The sequence below is a fragment of the Ranitomeya imitator genome, chromosome 3, assembly GCF_032444005.1.
Source record: "Ranitomeya imitator isolate aRanImi1 chromosome 3, aRanImi1.pri, whole genome shotgun sequence".
Classification (NCBI taxonomy): domain Eukaryota; kingdom Metazoa; phylum Chordata; class Amphibia; order Anura; family Dendrobatidae; genus Ranitomeya; species Ranitomeya imitator.
In genome coordinates this window covers 93,840,843-93,864,570 of record NC_091284.1, presented here as the reverse complement: position 1 = coordinate 93,864,570, position 23,728 = coordinate 93,840,843, and the positions used below count along the sequence as shown (strand labels likewise).

General features: G+C 45.4%; 1 protein-coding gene across 1 annotated transcript; it reads right to left on the bottom strand.

Moving 5' to 3' along the window:
- Positions 1–2,279: 2,279 nt before the first annotated feature.
- On the bottom strand, positions 2,280–15,850 carry LOC138671560 (general transcription factor II-I repeat domain-containing protein 2-like). The gene is made up of 3 exons (XM_069759739.1): positions 15,748–15,850; positions 4,463–4,573; positions 2,280–4,156 (listed from the first exon to the last, which is right to left on the bottom strand). Exons 1-3 carry the CDS (start codon positions 15,848–15,850, stop codon positions 2,280–2,282), a joined length of 2,091 nt encoding a protein of 696 aa, XP_069615840.1.
- Positions 15,851–23,728: the final 7,878 nt, after the last annotated feature.

Genomic DNA, 23,728 nt, shown 5'->3' with positions numbered 1-23,728 from the left:
GCGTTTCTGCACTGCAAAAAAACGCTGCGGATCCGCAGAGAATCCGCAACGTGTGCACATGCCCTAACGGCCTCAATTGCTGCCAAAACACATCAAATGAGGGATAAACACCATGAAAGTGGCCACAATTCACCCACAGTACTAATTGTAGCTTGGCACTACAGCAGTCGGCCAGGCATGAGGTATTGGGGTCTGGGACAGCAATTACAGCTTTCAATTGAACGTCACAGTAAGACGAGGTGGGTGAGGGGTCGGTGTAGGGCCCCTTTGCTGGGAGCCCTGATAACACATGCAACACCTCTACCTGCTTTCATGCAGAGCCACACTCAGGTGGTACAAATATCAGTTTCGTAGACTACCATTGTCAGAAAAATTTAAGGATAGTAACAAAGGTAGTTGAGTCTAAGTAAGTGGAGGACCTGATGGTCTCGGAGGCATACTGTTACATGCAACACACATGAAGGAGACTCAACCAGGAGTGTTCACATTTCCAAAAATTATTGGCAGACAATAACAAACTGGCATCAATTTTACCACAGTAGAAATAGGACAATAGGGACCGACATGTCTTCCACTACACCCAATCCAGCAGATGGACACCCAAACAGGAGTGTTCACATTTAAACAAATGAGGGCCTTACACCACAGAAGTGGCATAAATTTTACCACAGTAGAAATAGTACAATAGGAACTGACAGTTCTTCCTCTACAGCCAATACAGCAGATGGGCACCCAACCAGGAGAGTTCACATTTACAAAAATTGTTGGCAGACATTACCAAAGTGGCATCAGTTTCACGACCGTATAATAGGGACCAACAGGTCTTCCACTACACACAATCCAGCAGATGGACACCCAACCTGGAGTTTTCACATTTTAAAAAAATTAGTGTCTGACACCACTGAAGTGGAATAACTGTCACGAGAATAGAAATAGTATAATTGGGACCGACATATCTTCCACTACTGCTAACCCAGCATATGTAGACCAAACATGACTGTTCACATTTCCACAAATTTGTGTTAACAGCAGCCACAGCAGGCACACTAAAGATATCACGGAGTGCAGTTATTGACATTAATGCATCACACTAAAAAAGCAATATCCCCTAGTCTGTACAGTCTACTATTGGGGTGCAAAAGTCCTTGGAGATCCTTGACTTGTTCATCTTGATGAAAGTTAGGCAGTCTACACTTTCAGGGGACAGCCGGCTGCGCTTATCCGTCAGGACACCACCAGCAGCGCCGAAGACACGTTCTCCGGGAACACTGGCTGCCAGGCATGATAAAACCTCCAAGGCATGTGAGGCTAGCTCAGACCACTCATCCATTTTAGAAGACCAAAATGTGAAAGGGTCCAAACCCACCCTGATGGTATTGATATTCAGTTCTAGATAGTCCTCTACCATCCTCTCCATTCGTTTACCATGTGTAAGACTTGGATTCTGTTGTGCTGGTGCACGAGCTGGTCTAAAAAAAGTGTCAAAGAACTCACAGAAATTGCTTCTTCCGCTGCTAATGTTTTGGCTTTACAAATTGACGTGCCGGAGGTTGGAAGTCTAGAGCTACGATGCCAACTGTGTGCCTCACTGCTGTCTCGGGGGGGAAGCTCTCTTAAGGGTATGTTTCCACGTTCAGGAAACGCTGCGTGTTTGACGCTGCGTAGAGCCGCAGCGTCAAACACCCAGAGTCCAGATGTTACAGCATAGTGGAGGGGATTTCATGAAATCCCGTCTCCACTATGCATTAAAAGACGCATGCGGCATAGCCGCGAAAACGCACATGCGACGCGTCTTTTACAAACGTAGCATGCCCTTACAATGCTGAAACAACGCAAGGACAACGCAGGTGACCTGCCAGTGACCTCAGGTACAGATTTGGTCAGGAGTTTACCTGAGTAAAATCCTGACCAAATCCTGATGAAATCCTGAACGTGGACACATTCCCAAAGGTTGTGTAAAAGTGTGTTTCAATACTCCAGCATTCACGGGTCCCTTTCCAGGGTGGGAAGTATCTGGCAAAATTTGGTTTCATAACGTGGATCTAACAGAGTGGCAACCCAGTATTCAGCAGTATTCCTAATCATGACTATAGGGCAGGGGTCCCCAACCTTTCTTACCTTGAGAGCCACATTCCGCTATGAAAGTTGGTCGAGAGCCACAATGCAGATAAAGACGTAGTCAAACCAATTTACTAGTAAAAAACAAGAAACAAATGGAAGCTAACATGTAGTAGAACTTCAACAGTGCTATGAAACTTGAAAATGTCCAACTTAATAGTTCAGTGTGAAATCTGGCACTGCATGTTTTCTGCCAGTGTTTCAAAATCTGGGTTGTAATTAGTGAGAGCCATGCGCATGCAGTCATCCAGGTGTTCATCAGTCAAGCGAGATCTGTATTTAGATTTTAATATTTTCAGAGCTGAAAAACCTGATTCACAAAGATATGTTGATCCAAAGCAGGCATGCAGTCGTTTCGAAACAGATTTCAGAAGAGGGTACTTGCAGCGTTCAACTAATCTCCAGAAGTTATCCTCCTGAGACCTGGATTTGAGCAACAGATCAGTGTTCAATGTTATAATCTCATTTTCAAGTTGAGAGGTGTCCATTTGAAAAGCAGTTGCAATTTCTGATGAAATTACAGAAATATCAGTGGTCATAAATGGATTAGACATAAATAAAGCTATGGCTTCAACACAATGAAACTCTGAAAAACGTTTCTCAAATTCTTTGTTAAGTTTTTCACAACTTTCAAGGTAGACATTTTTATCAAATGGGGTGTTCTCCTTTAACAAATGTTGCAAACTTGGGAAATGATGAAACACACCTTTTTGTAGCTGAGTTTGGCACAATTTTAGCTTTTGTGTAAAAGCGTTTACTGCCCCAATCATTTCAGTTATTGTTTTGTCTTTACCCTGAAGCTCACGGTTGAGGTCGTTTAATTTTGATGTTATATCAGTTAAAAATGCCAGGTCTGCCTGCCACTGGGAGTCTGAGATTTCAGCACAGAGGTCATCTTTCAGTTCTAAAAACTGAATGATTTCTGGTAAAAGGCTCTGAAAACGTTCTAACAGTTTCCCTCTGCTTAGCCAACGTACTTCAGTGTACAAAAGAAGGTCTTTGTATTGGCTATCAAGCTCTTCAAGAAAAGACTTAAAGAGTCTATGCTGAAGTGGTCTAGCTCGTATAGAGTTCACAATCTTCACAACTACTTTCATAACATGCTGGAAGTTAATGACTTTGGTACATAGAGACTCCTGGTGAATAATGCAATGATAATTAAGAAAGTGAGGAAAGTCATGGTCATTCCTGCATAATGTGACAAAACCAATTTTAGACCCAATCATTGCAGGTGCACCATCAGTTGTAATGGATACTAGCTTCTGGAGAGGTATGTTGTGCTCTTGTACATAAGTCTTGAAAGCAGTGTAAATATCTTCCCCTCTGGTTTTCTCCTTTAATGATATTACTGCTAGCAAATCTTCTTTTACACTCAGGTCTTCAAACACCATTCGTATATAAATGTTAAGTTGAGCTGTGTCGACTACATCCAAGGATTCGTCAAACTGCAAGCTGATGAAGTCACACTTTTCTAAGTCTCTCTTCAGCTGGTGACGTATATCTTCAGACATAGATTCAATTCTCCGAGTTATAGTGTTTCCAGATAGTTGGAGGCTTTTTATAGCAGAAATAATATCGGAGTTTTTCTTAAAATCTTGGAATAGTGAATCTGCGGCTGCAAGCATGGCATCTTTAACTATTTCTCCATCCTCAAATGGTTTTTTCCTTTGGGCAAGAATATGTGCAACTTTAAAGGATGCAACTGTAGCTGCTTTAGATTTATTGCGTGGCTTTCTAAATACAGCTTGTTGGGCAGTCAAAGCACACTTCAAATCTTCGACTTTTATCTTTCTTAGATTAGTGCCCTTTGGATATTCCTGGTCAAACTTCTTGTGTGTTGTTGTGTAATGACGCTCGACATTGCACTTTTTCCCAATGGATACAGTGGCCTGACATATAAGGCAGATACACTTGTCCCTAAAATGAGTAAAAAGATATTGTTCTTCCCATTCTTCATGAAAACTGTATGAGTATGAGCGCTTCTTTTTTTGTGAAGGACCTTCGTTAACAGAAGCCATGATTTGGATGGGTTCTGAACCTGAAATGTGGATGATAAATACTATCACAATGTGTAAGTCTCTGGTTAACCTATAAATATAGCTTTATAGCACATACTTTTGGTTCGGGTAAGGATCATTAATTCTTACCTCTGTAGAGCTGTTCTTTGCACGTTTCTATGCAGGAACTCTAGTCTTCTTTTGTAAGTGCTGCTGTTCACTGCCTCTTCCCCCAGATGCAGACCTTAAAAAAATTTGGATCCTGTAGCAGAGAGACAAGAATTTGTGTTATGAGTGTCCAAAACTGCACATTTAGATGAGCACTTCCCACTGCAATTAATACTTACCTCTGTAGTGCTTATTGCTGTCCTCTAATTTCCCAGTAATGGAGGGAAGTTGTTTCGACAATGGCGTAATTTTTTTTTTGTGCTTTTCATATTCCACGGCCATAGGAAAACCTAGAGAAGGCACAAATAATAACATGCAGATTTTAACTTTCACTCTGGTAACCAGGGTAACCAGGGTAAACATCGGGTTACTAAGCGCGGCCCTGCGCTTAGTTACCCGATGTTTACCCTGGTTACCAGTGAAGACATCTCTGGATCGGTGTCACACACGCCGATCCAGCGATGTCAGCGGGAGATCCAGCGACGAAATAAAGTTCTGGACTTTCCTCAGCGATCAACGATCTCCCAGCAGGGGCCTGATCGTTGGTCGCTGTCACACATAACGATTTCCTTAACGATATCGTTGCTACGTCACAAAAAGCAACGATATCGGTAACGATATCGTTATGTGTGACTGTACCTTAAGGCTACATTCTATGAAGGTGGCTGTTATGTTTTTTTTTATCCCTATTACCCCAGAAATACTGACTTTTATAAATTTCGCGCCATACCTGTTTTGAGTCAGGGAGGTGTTTTCTCTCCGACTCAAGCACCTTGCATCCATTCATCATGCCCCTCTGGCCCCCGGGAGCCTCTGTGTCTCCTCAAGTCAGCGGCGCCTGTACTGTACAATCATTATTCAGGCATGCGCCATCCACGCTGCCCTGGAACTTACATCCACTGATGTACTGATATCGCGCCTGCGTGTAGCAGAGGCCCCAGATCCCACCCTGCAGTGTGTTATGATTTTTTCACACTGCGAGGCTGGAAATCTGGTGCCTGCACAGCGAGTCTCTGCGCCTGTCCCCATCTCCATCCGCCTATTTCCGACGTATTACAGGTGCAGAGATCTGCACTAGACAGGCAACAGATTCAGCCCCGCAGGAGGCAGATGAGGACAGCCGCAAAGAGATTTACTGCGCAAGCGCCAGATTCCCAGCCCCATAGTGTGCATAAATCATAACCCACTGTGGGGTGGGATCTGGGGCCTCAGCTACATGCAGGCCTGATCTCCATACATCAGTGGATGTAAGTTCCAGGGCAGCGCGCACGGCGCATGCCCGAAAAATGATTGCACAGCGTAGGTGCCGGTGACGTGAGGAGACAGAGGAGGCGGCGCCCGGGGGACTGAGGGGGATGATGGATGGCAGCGAGGCGCTTGAGTCAGGGGGAGAAAACTTACCTCCCTGACTCAATACAGGTATGGCGCGCAATTATATTTGTATTTCTGCATTACTCGTGATAAAAAAACATAAGAGCCACCTTCAGAGAATGCAGCCTTAGGGTACCGTCACACAGTGGCATTTTGATCGCTACGATGGTACGATCCGTGACGCTCCAGCATCGTAACAATATCGCTCCAGCGTCGTAGACTGCTGTCACACTTTGCAATGTACGACGCTGGAGCGATAATTTCATGACGTATGTGCGATGTAGAAGCCGTTGGTTACTATGCGCACATCGTATACGATATCTGTTACAGTCACCATGCGATCATGCCGCCACAGCGGGACACTAGACGACGAAAGAAAGTTTCAAACGATCTGCTACGACGTACGATTCTCAGCGGGGTCCCTGATCGCAGGAGCGTGTCAGACACTGCGATATCGTAACTATATCGCTCGAACGTCACGAATCGTGCCGTCGTAGCGATCAAAATTGCACTGTGTGACGGTACCCTTAGTGTGGCTGAAGGTGGCTCTTTTACCAATAGGTAATGGGGGGTGACAGGTTATCTTTAAAATGCTTATTCGGACACTTATATACTTATGCTAAGAGTGTTTTACTTCGACTAGCCTGCCCTTCTATCTGGATTCGGCAGTCAGTGACTGCATTCACTCCTGCGCAGTTGCACGGGTCTCTGTGCTCTATAGAAGCCGTAGTAACCAAAGTCTTGTGAGACTTTGTGCGACTTTAACAGATCACAGTGACCTGCTCCACTGCGCAGGAGTGAATGCAGTCACTGACGCAGGAGGAGCGGCAAATTGCAGGCTGTGGGGCAGGTATTACAAGCGGCGGAGCGGCTCCTTTCTGGCGAGCCACATAGCAGGAGCAGGTGGCGGATGGGTATTATACGCCACATGTCTGGAACAGGCGGGTTGGGGACCCCTGACTTATAGTGTGGATTGGTGATAAATGATGTTTGTGGGACGATCTTAAAATGTTAGAGCACAAGACCCCCAGATAAGTTAATTGCAGGGGCCATTATGTGTCATGGCTTCATCTCATACCACCTGTGCATTTTCGTGGACTCTCATTTTTCCATGAAGCACTCCCCAGGTTGGGACCCTCTGACCTGACAACCTTAGATGTGCAGTAATGACTGACACACAAGTGGAGTAGAGAACACTCATCATTTGCGGTGACGTGACCCCCCAGTGCAGTCCCATGAAATATCTCCATTTAGCCGCCATAATCCTTGTGTATAACCCCGTTGGATGCCGTGGTCCTCGACAGTAAGGCTACTTTCACACTAGCGTCGTACTCGGCCCGTCACAGTGCGTTGGGCCGACGTACTGACGCTAGCAGTGAATGCGCCGCACAACGGGGGCAGCGGATGCATTTTTCCAGAGCATCTGCTGCCCCACTGTGAGGTGCGGGGAGGTGGGGGCGGAGTTCTGGCCGCGCATATGCGGTCGGAAATGGCGGACACAACACTGCAAAAAACGTTACATGTAACGTTTTTTGCAGCCGACGGTCCACCGCAACACGACGCAACCGTCGCACAACGGTTGCGACGTGTGGCAAAGCGTCGCAATGCGTCGCTAATGTTAGTCAATGGAGAAAAAACGCATCCTGCTAGCAATTTTGCAGGATGCGTTTTTTCACCTAAACGACGCATAGCGACGTGCAGTGCACAACGCAAGTGTGAAAGTAGCATAATACGCGATTCAGCACTTGATATTGGGGGGTGATGTCTGTTTCGGTGTCTGCCCACACTATCTTCCCCTCAAATAGAATCAGCGCCCCTGGGGAATGAGATTATATGAAATGCAGACGTCTTGTCTGTGATCCCGGAATCCTACAGGACAGGTAATGTCATTATATTGACATCCAACGAAACTACTGGTGACCCTGCGCCATAAACTAATATTGTGCGGTCATGTGACAGGCTCCAGAGATAATGAGGCTCCCTGCACATTTGGAGGCCAGCGCACATAATATGGGGGCCAGGAGCATGTGAAGTACCTGTATCAGAATGTCACACAGACATTGCAGCGATTAATGGTGCAGTACAAAGTCTTGCGAGATTTGTGAAGTCTCGCGAGACTTTGTGCGACTTTAACAGATCACAGTGACCCGCTTCACTGCCCAGGAGTGAATGCAGTTGCTGACGCAGGACAGGGCAGGTATTGCAAGCGGCGGGGCGGCTCCTTTCTCACATACCAGGAGCAGGTGGCGGGGCGGGTATTATACACAGCGGGGCGGGTATTACAGCCGGCGGGGCGGCTCCTTTCCCCACATACCAGGAGCAGGTGGCGGGCGGGTATTAACGCAGCGGGGCGGGTATTACAGCCGGCGGGGCGGCTCTTTGGGGACCTTTTTTTCAGTGACCATCGGCGAGCCACATGCCTGGAGCAGGCGAGCCACATGTGGCTCGCGAGCTACGGGTTGGGGACCCCTGCTATAGGGGGATCATGTTGTAGATAGTGCAGCAAGAAGGCATTCATAGGTAAGGCTTGGTTCCCATTGCGTTAATGGGAAAGCGCTAACGGACAGCGTTGCACGGCAAAATTAACGCCGTGCAACGCGTCCGTTAGCGCGCCGATTCACGGCAATGGGAACGCGCAGCACTAGCGCGTGCCATGTTCGGCACGCGCCGGTGTTTCCTGGCGCGCCGCGGATGCTGCTTGCAGCGTCCGAGGCGCGCCCGCGGTCCGTTCCCCGCTCTCGCAGATCCCCGATCTGCGAGAGCGGGGACGTTACCGCGACCCCGGGACGCGGCCCCATTAAAAACATTGCATTAGCGCAACCCACTAGCGCTAAACGGATTGCACTAACGCAATGTGACCCTAGCCTAAGGCTCTACCATGAGGACCAAGCCCATGATGTGTTGGTGGCTGGGTAACAATGAGGCTTGTTTCCTCCGTCCCCTCCTGCCAACCACGAACAACAGAGAGGAGAGGATTATCCTGTTCATCTGATAGTTGCTCGCCCATCACCTTTTCCCCCATTTGTTCCTTGGAACTTGCACCTTTGATAACAGTTTGTTATCATCAGCCCACCTCGATCGCAGTAATCCACCCTCGCTTGCCACCTGCCTATGTGACGAAAGTCTGGAACTTAGAGACAATGTAATCCCTTCCTCATCCTCCTCTGCTTCCTCCTCTTCTTCTGGGACAACCATCTCCTCCTGCAGGCTATTCAAAGTCTGCTCCAGCATATATATGACCGTAATAGTGATGCTGATGACGGCGGCGTCAGCGCTAACCATCTTAGTAGCCATTTCGAAATTGCAGATGGGTGTAGAGGTCCTTAATCTGTGCCCACTCTGTAAACATGATATACACCACATCCATACTGCGTTGGCCCAGGCTATACGACATGACATACTGCATCAGGGTTCGTTTCTGCCACAGTCGCTGCAACATGTGCAGAGTGGAATTCCACCGTGTTGGCACATCGCATATCAACCTGTTAACTGGCATGGACAAAGACCTCTGTATCGATGCAAGTTGATGACCTGAGGGATACGAATGGCAGAAATGAGCATCCAGCTTACGCGCTTTCTGGAACAGCTCACCCAGGCCAGGATAGTGGCGGAGTAAACGCTATACCACCAGGTTGAGGACGTGAACAATGCAAGGCACGTGTGTGATTTTGCCTCGCCATAGGGCCGCCGCCAGGTTCACACCATTATTATCGGACACGGCCTTCCCTGGATGCAGGTTTAGCGGAGACAGCCATTGATCAAACTCAGCCTAGAGAGCTGTCCACAACTCTTCAGCTGTATGATTGCGATCTCCAAGGCATATCAATGTTAATACTGCCTGATTCGGGTGATCCCTGGCTGCGCCATACGGAGTTGGTGGGGATTCGCCCTGCACTGTTGGAACGCGCATCTCATTAAGGCAGAGGTTCACGCGCAGATGGAGTCACTAGAGGAGATAGAGGAGGCAGAAGCAGTGGAGGAAGTGTTAAATGTAGAGGTTTGTCCTGCAAGCCTTGGGGATTCCAAGACTTGTGGAGCAGCGCCTGCCCCCACAGCCACCAGAGTCACCTAATGCCCAGTTAGTGAGATGTAATACCCTTGGCCATGCTTACTGATCCAAGTATCTGTGGTGAAATGCACCCTGGAAGACAGATTTAGTCAAGGAATGGGTGATGTTGTCTGTGACATCCTGGTGTAGCGCTGGCACAGCTTTCTTAGAAAAGTAATGGTGACTGGGCAATTGGTACTGGGGGACTGCGACAGCCGTCAGCTTTCAGAAACCATCTGTATCTACCAGGGGGAAAGGCAGCATTACTGTGGCCAACAGATTGGAGATGGTGAAGTTCAACCTCTTAGCTTTGTAATGCTTAGTAGGAAACAATCTTTTACGTGACCACAACTGCGGAACTGTGGGCTGGCTGCAGTGCTGAAAGAGGGCGGAGTACGGTGAACAGGACAAACTGCTGGACCGTGAGAGAGGTGCAGGCGGAGATGTTACAATAGATTGAGAAAGTTGTGGTCTGCTCGTTTTCACAGATCGATGAAAAACAGCAAGCGTGTCAGCTTCCGTTACAGCAAGCTCTCAGTCAGCGTAACTGGAGTCGGTAAATAACCCAAGGTTCTGTGGTCGAAGACCTGTGTCTCAATAGTTGGCATGGTAACAGAGGAGGAGGAAGAAGCAGCGGATGCGATTGATGGGATGGCTGATGGTTGTTGAGCTTCGCTGGTCCGCATTTTTGCGCAAACAATAAATAATAATAATAATGGGATTCCCACAGTAAAGCATGTTGATTGCGCATGTGAAGATTCATACATGTAGTACTCAAATTATTGCACTTTTTACCTCAACTCAGTTTTTTTTTTTTGCAAAGCTGGCAGATTACATGTGTTTGCTCATCCTTTGCAGTGTAAAAAAAGGTCCAGGCTAGGCAACCCTTGCCACCCCTGCGAGCTGCAGGCCTACAGACACTGCTGGTCACAGCCACAGTTGTGGCTGAGGATGCAATGCTCGTTGTGGCTGTATCACTACGTGTCTGTGACGTACGGCGCAATGTAACCTCCACGTCTTCCTCCTCAGATGACCTATTCAGCTGTGTGCCTCTATGTTCATGCCAACTGGGATCTAACACCTCATCATCATCATCCTCTATATTATCACATTCCTCTCAGTTGGAGTCACCCTCCTCCTCTTCCTGCCCTAACAGCACAGTACAGTCCACGTGAGCCTCAGATATCTGAGTCTCATCAGGATCACCTCGGAGGGGTTGAAGGAAACCTGTCATCCTCAAAATCGATGGTGAGGTAAGCTCACCGTCATCAGGGGCTTATCTACAGCATTCTGTAATGCTGTAGATAAGCCGCCGATGTTACCTGAAAGAGGAGAAAAAGAGGTTAGATTATACTTGCCCAGGGGCTGTCCCGCACCGATGGGTGTCTCAGGTCCGGAACAACGCCTCCCATCTTCATTCCATGACATCCTCTTCTGGTCTTCACGCCACGGCTCCGGCTCCGGCGTACTTTGTCTGCCCTGTTGAGGGCAGAGCAAAGTACTGCAGTGCGCAGACGCCGGAAAGGTCAGAGGCCCGGCGCCTGCGCACTGCAGTACTTTGCTCTACCCTCAACAGGGCAGACAAAGTATGCCTGCGTCGGAGCCACGGCGTGAAGACCAGAAGAGGACGTCATGGAATGAAGATAGGAGGCGCCGGAGCGGACCTGAGACACCCATTTGACCGCAGCGGGACTGCCCCTGGGTGAGTATAATCTGACCTCTTTTTCTCCTCTTTCAGGTTACATCGGGGGCTTATCTACAGCATTACAGAATGCTGTAGATAAGCCCCTGATGACGGTGAGCTTACCTCACCATCAATTTTGGGGGTGACAGGTTCCCTTTAACATCTGATGACAAGGGTCAGGATGCTGTTCGGACCCTACTTCGTCTTGCCCCGGATCCAAGCTAAGAAAATATTGGGCATCGATGCAGATTTCCTCCTTCTGACTCTGTAAAGCTTTTGAGTACACTTCTAATGACCATGGCATAGTGTGTGTGAATAGCTCTTCAGACTCACCCTTCTGTGGTTCCGTACAGTCAGTTGGAGAGTTGGGACATGGGGGGGAGCAAAGGGAATTTGGGTGCCACCTCTGTGAACTGTACTGGGTGTGATGTTGAGGTGGAGGAAGAGGAGGAGGGGCCACTTGAAGCTGCGCTTGCCATCCACTTGGGAGGGGTTCAAGAGAGGCCTGGATGTCTTCCTGGAGCAGAAAAATATTGTATCATACAATTATTAGGTTCTGTAGAAGGACGTAGATCTGGGGATTTATTATGATGGAATATAGGCTGAACTGGATGGACAAATGTCTTTTTTCGGCCTTACTAACTATGTTACTATGTTACTATGTTACTATGTATGTTACACTTGAGCACATTCTCTTTGTGGGCCTCATCAACAAGGTGTACCACTATGCCTCTGCCAAAGAAAGGTAGTAGCCTGTCCAATAACAGAAATTGTCAGATGTCTTTGCATAGGACATATGCAAATTGCCTCTTCAGAGAAAAGGAGGACTTGAACTCTATAGCGCCACCTGTTGGAAGTAGCGATCCTACAAGTCACAATCAACCCTTTAACGAGTCTTGCAATGTAACTTAGGATAAAAGCCAAATAAGTATCTCAATTCGCAGACATGGTGTTTTGGGCTGTTGGCACTCGCCAGTGTGAAGCATGAGAACTAATTTGGCTAGGTGAGAGGCTCTGGACAGGGGTCTAAGGGGTATCGTTTCTCCTTGTGGAGAGTGACATACCAGCGCTGGCTTGTCAAGGTAAGGAGGCTGGAAGGTAAATTTTACAGCCACACTGGAAACTAGCTAGCTACAATATCTGACTGATATACAACCACCTAGCTAGCTAAAATCTTGCTGCTAACAGTGCCAGTATCAGGAGTAGCCTCTCTGCGCTGTTACAGTGTCAAAATGGCGCTAAAACAAGATGTCTGCTCTTTATATAGAAAGGGACATGTGATTTCAGCAGCCAATGACACAAGCCGTGGTGTCAGGACATTCTGGATGTTTCCTGTGCCCTGATTGGTTAGCCACAATTTGCACACAAAAAGTTAGGAAGAAAAAAAATGACTGTTTACAAGAACGGCGCGCCTCTGAGCCCTGCAAACCCGCTCCCATCATCAAACACGTGTCAAATGCTAATGATACACCACTATTATTGTCGCTAAAGTGCTGAAAATACGTTTGTGGCAACGCAAATATTTTCACGCACTTTTACCAATTTTTTTCTGATTTTATAAAATTTTGCTTGTTTTTCCGATCACAAATCCAAATGTGTCATATTTATACCGAATTTATGTTTGGCGATCGTTTTCCTAACAAATTCGCTTATCACTAGTCCCAAACATTGTCTATGTGAGCTGGACAATGCATGCCTTCTCTGTAGCAAACCTCAAGGCTACAAATAATAATTTTCAGACCTAATGCTCAGAAATAGTCTGAAGGCCAGTGCATGCAGAAAATGTGTCTTTACCGAAATTAAAACATAAAAGTATTGTGTTAGAACACAATACAGAAAATGGATGCCACCATTACAAAAGCATGTAAAAATATCTTTCACCTCCTGATCTGTGTCTTATGTTCTGTTGTGAAGAAAGTATGGCTATAAGAGATTTACAAATTATTCTTTTCTTGTTTTCTTTTCATTTTACACAGCGTCCCAACTTTTTTGGAATTGGGGTTGTACAAGCAGTGTAATGTATGCAAATGTTTCCCCCCTTGGTATGTTATCATTTAGAATTGTGATCTTTTATGCAGGTCCCCTACTGTGATGGAGGCAGTTTCCATTTGTGTGGTCAATATCACAGATTGAGATCAATGTACTTCTGTGCTGATGCATTAATGAGATTATTGATCATATAAATCAAGCCTTGCTGTACCTGTACTCTATATCATGCCCTCTTATCTACTACTAATTGGAACAAATCACCCAGACGTCTCCTCACCATGTACCAGACCTATAGCCTGATGAGAAGTTAACAAGTGTGAATTGTGGAGAACTGCTGTTAATGTAAACAAATTGCCTGTGGGTAACTAATCCATATTTCTTGGAGAAGGGAGCACTATACGGTATTCTACATCATACACTAGCTATACTATGATGATATTTGCATTGACTCATATTTAATAGTTCTTAAAAATATATATATACACTACTGTGCAAGAGTTTTAGGCAGGTGTGAAAAAAACAAATGCTGGAGACTAAGAATAATGTAAAGGAAATCTGTACCCCCCGAACATATGTGACCTATTAATATGGGCATACAGGTAATAGAAACGTTACACTAGTCCTACCTGTATGCCTCATATTAATGGTCGCGTTGCTGAGAAATTTTATATTCTGTATGCTAATGATTTCTTCCAGGCTTCGGGGCGTGAGGTGCTGTAAGAAATCCCTGCCTGTTCCCTTGCCACCACACTTCTGTAGGTGACTTTCATTGCTAACTCTTTGGAGTAATAGGAAGAGGCTGTATACATTGTTATGCGGTCCCAGTGCCTCAGTAAATCTTTGCGCATGCGCATATCGTCATACTGCGCTGTTTCTCCCTTCTCAATATGTCCACACTTGCAGCCGCCGCATCTGCGCAAATTATTGTCACTGCGCAGGTGCGAGCCTGTGAACTCGCTGAACCGGAAGTAATCCACTGTGTCAGATACACCATGGAAGCTGGGCGCCGCTGCATGCCTGCAGGTGATGATTGCTTGATTTGATTGTGAATGTGTATATAAAGCAGGGCGGGATGGTCCTGTTTGTATTACCCTGATGAAGACGCTCTGAGAGCGTCGATACGCGTGGGGTTTTGTTTCCTTTTTCCCCCATGGTCAGCACTCTATTTTCGGTCGTTGTATCTTCATCTGACCGTCTAGGTATATTGGGTGTCTGGACTATCAGTTTTGATAAGTGACCTCAGGTTTTCTTGGGATGTCTTTTTCTATTTTATGGACCTGACTCCAGAGCAGCAAGTCTGGTAAATATGTTTATATTAATGCCTCTATATTTAGGATATGAGTATTTCATCAGAGGGTTATTTTATATAACTGGCAGCAGACAGGCAGGGTGTTTGAGCGTTCCTTCTTATATACCTAAAGGTACCTTCACACATAATGATATCGTTAACGATATCGTTGCTTTTTGTGACGTAGCAACGATATCTTTAAGGAAATCGTTATGTGTGACAGCGACCAACGATCAGGCCCCTGCTGGGAGATCGTTGGTCGCTGAGGAAAGTCCAGAACTTTATTTCGTCGCTGGATCTCCCGCTGACATCGCTGGATCGGCGTGTGTGACACCGATCCAGCGATGTCTTCACTGGTAACCAGGGTAAATATCGGGTTACTAAGCGCATGGCCGCGCTTAGTAACCCGATGTTTACCCTGGTTACCAGCGTAAACGTTAAAAAAACAAACACTACATACTTACCTTCGGCTGTCTGTCCCCGACGCTGTGCTTCTCTACACTCCTCCTGCATCCTGTGTCAGCGCCGGGCAGCCGGAAAGCAGAGCGGTGACGTCACCGCTCTGCTTTCCGACCGCTGTGCTTACACAGTGCAGAGGAAAGCACAGCGCCGGAGGACAGACAGCTGAAGGTAAGTAGTGTTTGTTTTTTTAACATTTACGCTGGTAACCAGGGTAAACATCGGGGATGTGTGGCTTACCAGCCGTCCTTTTGTAATTTTAAATGTTTTTAACAAGTATGTCTTGCCTTGCTGTGTTTTTGTATTGAAAACAATAAACTTTGTATATTCTTTGCGGTTGATCCCATATCTTTTCTTGTTTGGTTTATATTGTGTGTATATGTGTATATATACATGTGTATGTGTGTATATATACATGTGTATGTGTGTATATATATATATATATATATATATATATATATATATATATATATATATATACACACACTTGGTTGATCCCTAAATACTCTATGTGGTGCCCACTACCCTTTCTTTTTGACAAATCCCTGCCTACTGTCCACATTATAATACTACCCCCCTCCCATTCAGTTCTGGCCCCGGAATCCCGCGCCAGCGCCCTGCTCACCCTCAGAAATACATACCTCATCATCCCTTCTTCGGGCGCTGCACTCAGGGATCTTCTGCGCAGGCGTCAGCGAATCACTGTGACCCCCGATGTGCGTTCCCATGGTCCCTACAATGTATTGGGCCGCCCATACTTTATGGTGCCTCCACAGTCACACCACGCATTTTAATTAACCCCTTTCTTACCTCGGACGGGATAGTACGTCCGAGGTCAGAAGCCCCTCTTTGATGCGGGCTCCGGCGGTGAGCCCGCATCAAAGCCGGGACATGTCAGCTGTTTTGAACAGCTGACATGTGCCCATAATAGGCGCGGGCAGAATCGCGATCTGCCCACACCTATTAACTAGTTAAATGCCGCTGTCAAACGCAGACAGCGGCATTTAACTACCGCATCCGGCCGGGCGGCCGGAAATGACGGCATCGCCGCCCCCCGTCACATGATCGGAGGTCGGCGATGCTTGTACCTTGTAACCATAGAGGTCCTTGAGACCTCTATGGTTACTATTGCCGGTAGCTGTGAGCGTCACCCTGTGGTCGGTGCTCACAGCACACCTGATTTTCTACTACATAGCAGCGAACAGCAGATCGCTGCTATGTAGCAGAGGCGATCGTGCTGTGCCTGCTTCTAGCCTCCCATGGAGGCTATTGAAGCATGGCAAAAGTGAAAAAAAAAATGTGAAAAAAATAAAAAAATATATAAAAGTTTAAATCACCCCCCTTTCGCCCCACTCTATCTACACATATTTGGTGTCGCCGCGCTCAGAATTGCCCGATCTATCAAATAAAAAAAAGCATTAACCTGATCGCTAAATGGCGTAGCGAGAAAGAAATTCGAAACGCCAGAATTACGTTTTTTTTGGTCGCCGCGACATTGCATTAAAATGCAATAATGGGCGATCAAAAGAACGTATCTGCACCAAAATGCTATCATTAAAAACGTCATCTCGGCACGCAAAAAATAAGCCCTCACCCGACCCCAGATCACGAAAAATGGAGACGCCACGAGTATCGGAAAATGGCACAATTTTTTTTTTTTTTTTAGCAAAGTTTGGAATTTTTTTTCACCACTTAGGTAAAAAATAACCTAGACATGTTTGTTGTCTATGAACTCGTACTGACCCGGAGAATCATAATGGCAGGTCAGTTTTAGCATTTAGTGAACCTAGCAAAAAAGCCAAACAAAAAACAAGTTTTCATAATTGATGCCTCTCCATTATTAATTTGTCTTAATGTCACCTTACAATAGCAAGGTGGCATTAACCCTTCATTACCCCATATCCCACCACTACATGGGAATGGGAAGAGAGTGGCCAAGTGCCAGAATAGGCGCATCTTCCAGATGTGCCTTTTCTGGGGTGGCTGGGGGCAGGTGTTTTTAGCCAGGGGGGGGCCAATAACCGTGGACCCTCTCCAGGCTATTAATATCTGCCCTCAGTCACTGGCTTTACTACTCTGGCGGAGAAAATTGTGCGGAAGCCCACGCCAATTTTTTCCGCCATTTAACCCCTTAATTTACTAGCTAGAATGGCCAAATTTTGCATATACACACTACTAACATTAGTAGTGTGGAATATGCAAAAAAATGGTGATATGAGATGGTTTACTGTATGTAAACCAGGTCTCATATCATGTCGGGTTTTAGGAAGGAGAAAGCAAAAGCCGGTAATTGAATTACCGGCTTTAAAGCTGTCTAGCGCTGGAAGAAATATATATATATATATATATATATGTGTGTCTCACTGACTATATATATACAGTGGGGCAAAAAAGTATTTAGTCAGTCAGCAATAGTGCAAGTTCCACCACTTAAAAAGATGAGAGGCGTCTGTAATTTACATCATAGGTAGACCTCAACTATGGGAGACAAACTGAGAAAAAAAAATCCAGAAAATCACATTGTCTGTTTTTTTAACATTTTTTTTGCATATTATGGTGGAAAATAAGTATTTGGTCAGAAACAAATAATCAAGATTTCTGGCTCTCACAGACCTGTAACTTCTTCTTTAAGAGTCTCCTCTTTCCTCCACTCATTACCTGTAGTAATGGCACCTGTTTAAACTTGTTATCAGTATAAAAAGACACCTGTGCACACCCTCAAACAGTCTGACTCCAAACTCCACTATGGTGAAGACCAAAGAGCTGTCAAAGGACACCAGAAACAAAATTGTAGCCCTGCACCAGGCTGGGAAGACTGAATCTGCAATAGCCAACCAGCTTGGAGTGAAGAAATCAACAGTGGGAGCAATAATTAGAAAATGGAAGACATACAAGACCATTGATAATCTCCCTCGATCTGGGGCTCCACGCAAAATCCCACCCCGTGGGGTCAGAATGATCATAAGAACGGTGAGTAAAAATCCCAGAACCACGCGGGGGGACCTAGTGAATGAACTGCAGAGAGCTGGGACCAATGTAACAAGGCCTACCATAAGTAACACACTACGCCACCATGGACTCAGATCCTGCAGTGCCAGACGTGTCCCACTGCTTAAGCCAGTACATGTCCGGGCCCGTCTGAAGTTTGCTAGAGAGCATTTGGATGATCCAGAGGAGTTTTGGGAGAATGTCCTATGGTCTGATGAAACCAAACTGGAACTGTTTGGTAGAAACACAACTTGTCGTGTTTGGAGGAAAAAGAATACTGAGTTGCATCCATCAAACACCATACCTACTGTAAAGCATGGTGGTGGAAACATCATGCTTTGGGGCTGTTTCTCTGCAAAGGGGCCAGGACGACTGATCCGGGTACATGAAAGAATGAATGGGGCCATGTATCGTGAGATTTTGAGTGCAAACCTCCTTCCATCAGCAAGGGCATAGAAGATGAAACGTGGCTGGGTCTTTCAACATGACAATGATCCAAAGCACACCGCCAGGGCAACGAAGGAGTGGCTTCGTAAGAAGCATTTCAAGGTCCTGGAGTGGCCTAGCCAGTCTCCAGATCTCAACCCTATAGAAAACCATTGGAGGGAGTTGAAAGTCCGTGTTGCCAAGCGAAATGCCAAAAATATCACTGCTCTAGAGGAGATCTGCATGGAGGAATGGGCCAACATACCAACAACAGTGTGTGGCAACCTTGTGAAGACTTACAGAAAACGTTTGACCTCTGTCATTGCCAACAAAGGATATATTACAAAGTATTGAGATGAAATTTTGTTTCTGACCAAATACTTATTTTCCACCATAATATGCAAATAAAATGTTAAAAAAACAGACAATGTGATTTCCTGGATTTTTTTTTCTCAGTTTGTCTCCCATAGTTGAGGTCTACCTATGATGTAAATTACAGACGCCTCTCATCTTTTTAAGTGGTGGAACTTGCACTATTGCTGACTGACTAAATACTTTTTTGCCCCACTGTATATATATATATATATATATATATATATATATATATATATATACACACCTATTCTGTTGTGAATTCTGTTGTCAAGCTTCCTCCTGTGGTCATGAATGGTACTTCGGCTGGTTCTGTCCATGGGCTTCCTCTGATGGTTGTGAGTGGGGCTGCGGCTTCTGAGTTTCCTTCCACAGGTGACGAGGTTAATTCGTTAGCTGGCTGCTCTATTTAACTCCACTTAGATCATTGCTCCATGCCACCTGTCAATGTTCCAGTATTGGTCTAGTTCACTCCTGGATCGTTCTTGTGACCTGTCTTCCCAGCAGAAGCTAAGTTCCTGCTTGTTTTCTCTTGTTTGCTATTTTTCTGTCCAGTTTGCTATTTTGATTTTTGTCTTGCTTGCTGGAAGCTCTGGGACGCAGAGGGAGCGCCTCCGCACAGTGAGTCAGTGCGGAGGGTCTTTTTGCGCCCTCTGGTGGTCTTTTTGTAGTTTTTGTGCTGACCGCAAAGTTATCTTTCCTATCCTCTGTCTGTTCAGTAAGTCGGGCCTCACTTTGCTAAATCTATTTCATCTCTATGTTTGTAATTTCATCTTAACTCAGTCATTATATGTGGGGGGCTGCCTTTTCCTTTGGGAAATTTCTCTGAGGCAAGGTAGGCTTTATTTTTCTATCTTTAGGGCTAGCTAGTTCCTTAGGCTGTGACGAGTTGCATAGGGAGCGTTAGGAGCAATCCACGGCTATTTCTAGTGTGTGTGATAGGATTAGGGATTGCGGTCAGCAGAGTTCCCACGTCTCAGAGCTTGTTCTGTATTATTTGTAACTATCAGGTCATTCCGTGTGCTCATAACCACCAGGTCCATTATTGTCCTAACCACCAGGTCATAACACTATTCTATGTGTACACATTTATTCTACCTATTCTACTACTGGAAGCTGTCAGTGTGATTTTACTGTATACCGCACTGAATTGCCGGCTTTTCTCTCTAACAGCGCTGCGTATTCCTCGCAAGTCACACTGCTGGTCCGTGTGTGATCCATATTTTTGGGGCTTCCATAGACTTTCATTGATGTTTTATTTGCGCAATACGGTGACAAACGCAGCATGCTGCGATTTTCTACGGCCGTAGAAAGCCGTATAATACTGATCAGTTTAATACGGCAGATAGGAGCAGGGGCATAGAGAAAAATTGTGCCGTATGTTTTGCGAGTTTTACGGACGTAGTTTCTGCGCTCTTACGTCCGTAAAACTCGCAAGTGTGAAGCCGGCCTTACGGTTGGGAATAGGGTTGGGATTAGGGTTAGGGGTGTGTCTGGGTTAGAGGTGTGGTTAGGGTTACCGTTGGGATTAGGGTTAGGGGTGTGTTTGGATTAGTGTTTCAGTTATAATTGGGGGGTTTACACTGTTTAGGCACATCAGGGGCTCTCCAAACGCGACATGGCGTCCGATCTCAATTCCAGCCAATTCTGCGTTGAAAAAGTAAAACGGCGCTCCTTCCCTTCCGAGCTCTCCCGTGTGCCAAAACAGGAGTTTACCCCAACATATGGGGTATCACCGTACTCGGGACAAATTGGACAACAACTTTTGGGGTCCAATTTCTCCTGTTACCCTTGGGAAAATACAAAACTGGGGGCTAAAAAATAATTTTTGTGGGAAAAAAAAAAGATTTTTTATTTTCACGGCTCTGCGTTATAAACTGTAGTGAAACACTTGGGGGCTCAAAGTTCTCACAACACATCTAGATGAGTTCCTTAGGGGGTCTAGTTTCCAATATGGGGTCACTTGTGGGGAGTTTCTACTGTTTAGGTACATTAGGGGCTCTGCAAACGCAATGTGACGCCTGCAGACCATTCCATCTAAGTCTCCATTCCAAATGGCGCTCCTTCCCTTCCGAGCCCTCCCATGCGCCCAAACGGTGGTTTCCCCCCACATATGGGGTATCAGCGTACTCAGGACAAATTGGACAAGAACTTTTGGGGTCCAATTTCTCCTGTTACCTTCAGGAAAATACAAAACTGGGGGCTAAAAAATAATTTTTGTGGGAAAACATTTTTGTTTTATTTTTACAGCTCTGCATTATAAACTTCTGTGAAGCCCTTGGTGGGTCAAAGTGCTCACCACACATCTAGATAAGTTCCTTAGGGGGTCTACTTTCTAAAATGGTGTCACTTGTGGGGGGTTTCAATGTTTAGGCACATCAGTGGCTCCCCAAACACAACATGGCGTCCCATCTCAATTCCTGTCAATTTTGCATTGAAAAGTCAAACAGCACTCCTTCCCTTCCGAGCTCTCCCATGCGCCCAAACAGTGGTTTACTCCCACATATGGGGTATCAGTGTACTCAGGACAAATTGTACAACAACTTTTGTGGTCCAATTTCTTCTCTTACCATTGAGAAAATAAAAAATTGGGGGTGAAAAGATAATTTTTGTGAAAAAAAATGATTTTTTATTTTTACGGTTCTGCATTATAAATTTCTGTGAAGCACTTGGTGGGTCAAAGTGCTCACCACACCTCTAGATAAGTTCCTTAGGGTGTCTACTTTCCAAAATGGTGTCACTTGTGGGGGGTTTCAATGTTTAGGCACATCAGTGGCTCTCCAAACGCAACATGGCGTCCCATCTCAATTCCAGTCAATTTTGCATTGAAAAGTCAAATGGCGCTCCTTCGCTTCCGAGCTCTGTCATGCGCCCAAACAGTGGTTTACCTCCACATATGGGGTATCGGCGTACTCAGGACAAATTGTACAACAACGTTTGTGGTCCATTTTCTCATGTTACCCTTGGTAAAATAAAACAAACTGGAGCTGAATTAAATTTTTTGTGAAAAAAAGTTAAATGTTCATTTTTACTTAAACATTCCAAAAATTCCTGTGAAACACCTGAAGGGTTAATAAACTTCTTGACTTCTTCTTCGTGGCTTTGAGCACCTTGAAGGGGTGTAGTTTTTAGAATGGTCTCACACTTGGGTATTTTCTATCATATAGACCCCTCAAAATGACTTCAAATGAGATGTGGTCCCTAAAATAAAATGGTGTTGTAAAAATGAGAAATTGCTGGTCAACTTTTAAGGCCACATTCACACGTTCCTTTTTATCCTGCGGGTTCTCCCGCAGCGGATTTGATAAATCTGCAGGGCAAACCCGCTGCGGTTATCCCTGCAGATTTATCGCGGTTTGTCCTGCGGGTTCCGCTGCGGGATTTACCCCTACTATTGATGCTGCATATGCAGCAATATGCAGCATCAATAGTAGTGTTAAAAATAATAAAATCATGATGATATACTCACCCTCTGACGTCCCGATCTCCTCGGCGCTGCAGGCGGCGGTCCGGTTCCAAAGATGCTGTGCAACCAGGACCTTCGGTGACGTCACGGTCATGTGACCGCGACGTCACCGAAGGTCCTGGTCGCATAGCAAACCTGAGACCGGACGGCCGCGTGCAGCGCTGAGACTTCAGAGGTGAGTATAACATTATTTTTTATTTTAATTCTTTTTTTTTTTAACACAAATATGATTCCCGGGGCCTGGAGGAGAGTCTCCTCTCCTCCACCCCCGGTATAACCCGCACATTATCCGCTTACTTCCAGCATGGTGTGCACAGCCCCATGCGGGAAGTAAGCGGATCAATGCATTTCTATGGGTGCAGAATCGCTGCGATTCTGCACAAAGAAGTGACATGGTCCTTCTTTTTTTCCACAGCAATTCAGCGCGGTTTTTTTCGGGTTTTTCCGCATCATGTGCACTGCGGTTTCTGTTTTCCATAGGGTAACATTGTAGTGTACCCTGCATGGAAAACAGCTGCGGACCCGCAGCGGCAAAATCGCCGCGGTTCCGCAGTAAACACCGCATAGTGTGAACATGGCCTGACCCTTATAACTCCCTAACAAAAAAAAATTTTGGTTCCAAAATTGTGCTGATGTAAAGTAGAAATGTGGGAAATGTTACTTATTAAGTATTTTGTGTGACATATCTCTGTGATTTAATTGCATAAAAATTCAAAGTTGGAAAATTGCGAAATTTTCAAAATTTTTGCCAAATTTCCATTTTTTCACAAATAAACGTAGGTAATATCAAACAAGTTTTACCACTGTCATGAAGTACAATATGTCAGGAGAAAACAATGTCAGAATCACCGGGATCTGTTGAAGCGTTCCAGAGTTATAACCTCATAAAGGGACAGTGGTCAGAATTGTAAAAATTGGCCCGGTCATTAACGTGCAAACCACCCTTGGGGGTAAAGGGGTTAACGGTAAAATAAGCGTCAGAGGTTCTTTTTCATCCTATAAAATTACTAAAAATAATGACATTTAAAATATGGTTAAAAAAATAAATAAATAAACATCACAAATCAGCAAATAGCACATATATATTTGGCATCCCTGTAAGGCCACATTCACACGTTCAGTATTTAGTCATCATTTTATATCAGTATTTGTAGCCAAAACCAGGAGTGGGTGATAAATACAGAATTGGTGACGTGTTACGATTACAGCGATACCACATTTATATCATTTTTTTATGGCGCTTTTACACAATAAAAACTATTTTATAGAAAAAAAATATTTTTGTATCCCTTTATTCTCAGAGCAATGACTTTGTTATTTTCCCACTGATGGAGCTGTATGGCGGCTTGTTTTT

Excerpts from the sequence above, each read along its gene's own strand:
- LOC138671560 (XM_069759739.1), bottom strand. The coding sequence starts at position 15,850 with ATGGGAACGCACATCGGGGGTCACAGTGATTCGCTGACGCCTGCGCAG. Across the intron at positions 4,574-15,747 it reads TGAGGTATGTATTTCTGAGG|GTTTTCCTATGGCCGTGGAA; the intron begins GTGAGCAGGGCG and ends TGCCTTCTCTAG. Across the intron at positions 4,157-4,462 it reads CAGCAATAAGCACTACAGAG|GTTCAGAACCCATCCAAATC; the intron begins GTAAGTATTAAT and ends TCCACATTTCAG.